At 44.3% G+C, this 4,800-nt stretch overlaps 1 protein-coding gene across 1 annotated transcript; it reads left to right on the top strand.

The window, feature by feature from the left end:
* Nucleotides 1-459: 459 nt before the first annotated feature.
* On the top strand, nucleotides 460-1,093 carry LOC111555758 (60S ribosomal protein L17). Its single transcript, XM_023232077.1, has one exon. It carries the CDS (start codon nucleotides 495-497, stop codon nucleotides 1,047-1,049), a length of 555 nt encoding a protein of 184 aa, XP_023087845.1. The 5' UTR covers nucleotides 460-494; the 3' UTR covers nucleotides 1,050-1,093.
* Nucleotides 1,094-4,800: the final 3,707 nt, after the last annotated feature.

Below are 4,800 nucleotides of genomic sequence, written 5' to 3'. Positions count from 1 at the left end.
GCAGTGGCATGGTCTCGGCTCACTGCAAGCTTCGCCTCCTGGCTTCACACCATTCTCCTGCCTCTGCCTCCCGAGTAGCTGGGACTACAGGTGCCCACCACCACGCCCAGCTAATTCTTTGTATTTTTAGTAGAGATGGGGTTTCACTGTGTTAGCCAGGATGATCTTGATCTCCTGACCTCGAGATCTGCCCACCTCGGCTTCCCAAAGTGCTGGGATTACAGGCGTGAGCAAAACTTTTTTTTTATAGGCTAACCCAGGGAGTTAATATTTGGTGGCTAGGAGATAGAAATAATGTGCACTGATACCACAATATTTCCTCTGGGTGAGCTGAATAATTGTGTGAAAACAGGATATATTGTTATCCTCAGATAAGTCTCTGGTTCTGAAAAGATCCTTCATCAAATGTAAATAAAAATGGTTCAAGGAGGTTGGATAAGAAAAGAGAAAACAGTCTTCCTCTTCCCCTAAGCGGCCTGAGGTAATCTGTGAAAATGGTTCGCTATTCACTTGACCCGGAGAACCCCACGAAATCATGCAAATCAAGAGGTTCCAATCTTCGTGTTCACTTTAAGAACACTCGTGAAACTGCCCAGGCCATCAAGGGTATGCATATTCGAAAAGCCACGAAGTATCTGAAAGATGTCACTTTACAGAAACAGTGCGTACCATTCCGACGTTACAATGGTGGAGTTGGCAGGTGTGCCCAGGCCAAGCAGTGGGGCTGGACACAAGGTCGATGGCCCAAAAAGAGTGCTGAATTTTTGCTGCACATGCTTAAAAACGCAGAGAGTAATGCTGAACTTAAGGGTTTAGATGTAGATTCTCTGGTCATCGAGCATATCCAAGTGAACAAAGCACCTAAGATGCGCCGACGGACCTACAGAGCTCATGGTCGGATTAACCCATACATGAGCTCTCCCTGCCACATTGAGATGATCCTTACCGAAAAGGAACAGATTGTTCCTAAACCAGAAGAGGAGGTTGCCCAGAAGAAAAAGATATCCCAGAAGAAACTGAAGAAACAAAAACTTATGGCACGGGAGTAAATTCAGCATTAAAATAAATGTAATTTAAAGGAAAAAAAAAAAAAGAAAAGAGAAAACATCTTTGACTTTCCAAGCATTATTTATACTTTGTGTACTACACTACACTCTAGCACACTCTAAGAGCATACAATTTCCTAAATATTAAACTGCCAGCATATTCTGATTCTGTTTAATTCAAATAAACTTTTTTTTAAGATGGAGTCTTGTCATGTTGCCCATGATAGTCTCAAACTCCTGGCTTTAGGCAATCCTTCTGCTTTGGCCTCCCAAACTGCTGGGATTACAGGCATGAGCTACCATGCCTAGCCCAAATAAAATTTTATTGAATGTATAAAGCTATAAATTACATTAGACTGGCTGGGCGTGGTAGCTCACGCCTGTAATCCCAATGCTTTGGGAGTCCAAGGTGGGCGGATCATTTGAGGTCAAGAGTTCAAGACCAGGTCAGGAGTTTGAGACCAGCCTGGCCAACATGGTGAAACCCTGTCTCTACCAAAGCTACAAAAAAAATGAGCGGGGTATGATAGCGTGCGCCAGCAGCTACTTAAGAGCTACTTAGGAAACTGAGGCATGAGAATCACTTGAACCCAGGAGGCAGAGGTTGCAGTGAGCCAAGATCACACCATTGTACTCCAGCATGGGTGACAGAGTGAGACCCTGCCTCAAAAAAAAAAAAAAAAAAATTACATTAGACCAACTTTATATGACTTTCATGTATCAAGTTTGAGCCTAAGTTTATTTCATTCTAGGATGCAGGCAAGTCAGGGAAGGAAGGTCTAGGACAAGTAAATCAAGCCAGGAAATAGACCATTCTGTAAAAGTTCAAGTTACCAGTGGGGAGGTGTGAGAAGAGATGGTTGAGGCTCATAAATGTGATTCAAGGACAACGGAAATCATAAAAGAGAAAGGGAGATGTCTGTCTAAAGTAGAGTTTACATCTTAGATTATCCTTTGGAATTTCCCCAATAAGTCTACATGGGGGAAAGAGACTGTAATAGAATAGCAAGACATTTTAACCATTGAAATTGCAAGATACCAGCAGCGTTGGGGCCCATAACTTCTGCAACATGCCATGCCATGGTCTGCAGCTTTGATGGCTACAGCAGTCACAGCGGGTCTGTGATAAACCTCTAGGGCAGCAAACAGTCACACTGGGCATTGGCGGCTGCAGCAAAGACTTCAGTATAATGAGTAAAGAAAAGCAATGGTCCAATACATAGAACAGCCACTGGTCAGGGAAAGGGCAAGAGAGACCACCATAATGATGCTATTCGTGAGGAATTAAGGAGGCCTGCACTTCCTGCGCTGTAGAGACTAAGGCAAAATAATAAAAATAAGATACATCATTGTTGTTTTCTTACCCTTCAGCTAGAATAATGCAGGAAATTAGGTGATATGGGAAATTGTTTAGAAAGAAGTTTTCTACAAGCCGAAACAGTTTTCTAACACCCCTCTCCCACTTCATCCTTACAGAATTTGCTGGGTTTATTTTTAATGTCTTCTAAAGTTACCTCACACTGAAGGAATTAGAAATACTTATGGCTGCACTTACCAGGAAACCCAACTGATATGGTTTGGCTGTGTCCCCACCCAAGTCTCATCTTGAATGGTAGCTCCCATAATTCCCACAGGTTGTGGGAGGGACCCCGTGGGAGATCACTGAATCACGGGGGCAGTTTTCCCCATACTGTTCTCGTGGTCATGAATACATCTCATGAGAGCTGATGGTTTTATGAGGGTTTTCCCCTTTTGCTTGGCTCTCGTTCTATCTTGTCTGCCACCATGTAAGACATGCCTTTCACCTTCTGCAATGATTGTGAGACCTTCCCAGCCATGTGGAACTGTGAGTCCATTAAACCTCTTTTTCTTTATAAATTACCCAATCTAGTGTGTTTCTTTATCAGCAGCGTGAAAGCAGACTAGTACACCAACTAAGGGTGGTGGGACTAAACAAATAAATATTTATTTATCACATAACAAGATGTCTGAAAGAAGACTTCTGGACTAATTGGCCTTGGTCCAATTGCTCAGTGAAGAGAATTGCTGTCCCAGAAGCATAGTCTGTTTTTGTGGCAGGAAAAAGATGGCCTGGGAAGGTGGAATGAAGAATGCACAAGCACAAACTTCAGGAGACTTTCAGTTACATTTCCTTGACTGGTACTGCATTGAATGCCCTTCTATCTGTAAGGGAGGGTACAAAAATTAATATTTAATGTTTCCACCTTCAATAGTGGAGGGAGACAAAGGAGAAATAAATGGAGAATGGTGTTGGGTAAGCCAGCCTATAGTGTCTACCCTAAATACAAAACCACTCTTCAGAAACTCAGTATTTTTCTCTCTATTGAATTTGCACATCATTTCTTCATGCCCATGCAATAAATATTGGGCAAGAGGTACAATCATTTATCTTTTCATTAAAAAATACATTTAGGGCCGGGCGTGGTGGCTCACGCCTGTAATCCTAGCACTTTGGGAGGCCGAGGCGGGCAGATCATGAGGTCAGGAGATCGAGACCATCCTGGTGAACACGGTGAAACCCCGTCTCTACTGAAAATACAAAAAAAATAGCCGGGCGTGGTGGCGGGTGCCTGTAGTCCCAGCTTCTAGGGAGGCTGAGGCAGGAGAATGGCATGAACCCGGGAGGCAGTGGAGCTTGCAGTGAGCAGAGATCACGCCACTGCACTCCAGCCTGGGCGACAGAGCGAGACTCCGTCTCAAAAAAAAAAAAAAAATACATTGAGAAGGATTTATTTGTTTTCCAGTTTGGTTGTATAGTTTTTACCAACTCAACTTTTAAAAAATATTTTATGCTCTTTGAAACAGGGCCTCCATCTGTCACCCAGGCTAGAGTGCAGTGGCATGATCATGACTCACTGCAGCCTCAACCTCCCAGGCCCAAATGATCCTCCCACCTTAGCCTCCTTGGCAGCTGAGACTACAGGCATGCACCACCATGCCCACTAATTTTATTTTTATTTTTTTGAGATGGAGTCTCGCTCTGTCGCCCAGGCTGGAGTGCAGTGGTGCAATCTCGGCTCACTGCAACCTCTGCCTCCCAGATTCACACCATTCTCCTGCCTCAGCCTCCCAAGTAGCTGGGACTACAGGCACCTGCCATCACAGCTGGCTAATTTTTTGTATTTTTAGTAGAGATGGAGTTTCACCATGTTAGCCAGGATGGTCTTGGTCTCCTAACCTTGTGATCCACCCGCCTCGGCCTCCCAAAGTGCCGGGATTACAAGCGTGAGTCACCGCACCTGGCAATTTTTTTATTTGTTGTAGAGACAAGTTCTTTTTGTCTAGGCTGGTCTTGCACTCCTGAACTCAAGCCATCCTCCCACTTCAGCATCCCAAAGTGCTGGGATTATAAGAGTGAGCCACCATACCCAGCTGTCAACTTTCACTTACACAGAAATCTGCCAAAAACATAACTTTTTCTTTTTTACATTTTTTGAGTCCTGACATACAATTCATAGTAAAAGAAGCACTAGATTTTTTGTCTAACAGACCTACTTTTAAATTTTGCTTTCTATTTTTAGTAGACACAGGGTTTCACCAGCTGGCCAGGCTGGTCTCGGAGCTCTTGACCTCGTGATCCGCCCACCTCAGCCTCCCAAAGTGCTGGAATTGTACTTAGCTGGGCGTGGTGGTGGGCACCTGTAATCCCAGTTACTGGGGAGGCTGAAGCAGGGGAATCACTTGAACCCAGGAGGCGGAGATTGCAGTGAGCCGAGATCACGCCACTGTACTC

Source organism: Piliocolobus tephrosceles, chromosome 2 (assembly GCF_002776525.5).
Source record: "Piliocolobus tephrosceles isolate RC106 chromosome 2, ASM277652v3, whole genome shotgun sequence".
Taxonomy (NCBI): domain Eukaryota; kingdom Metazoa; phylum Chordata; class Mammalia; order Primates; family Cercopithecidae; genus Piliocolobus; species Piliocolobus tephrosceles.
The sequence above is the reverse complement of the archived record's forward strand: the minus strand, read 5'-3'. Positions and strand labels throughout refer to the sequence as shown.

Excerpts from the sequence above, each read along its gene's own strand:
- LOC111555758 (XM_023232077.1), top strand. The coding sequence starts at position 495 with ATGGTTCGCTATTCACTTGACCCGGAGAACCCCACGAAATCATGCAAA.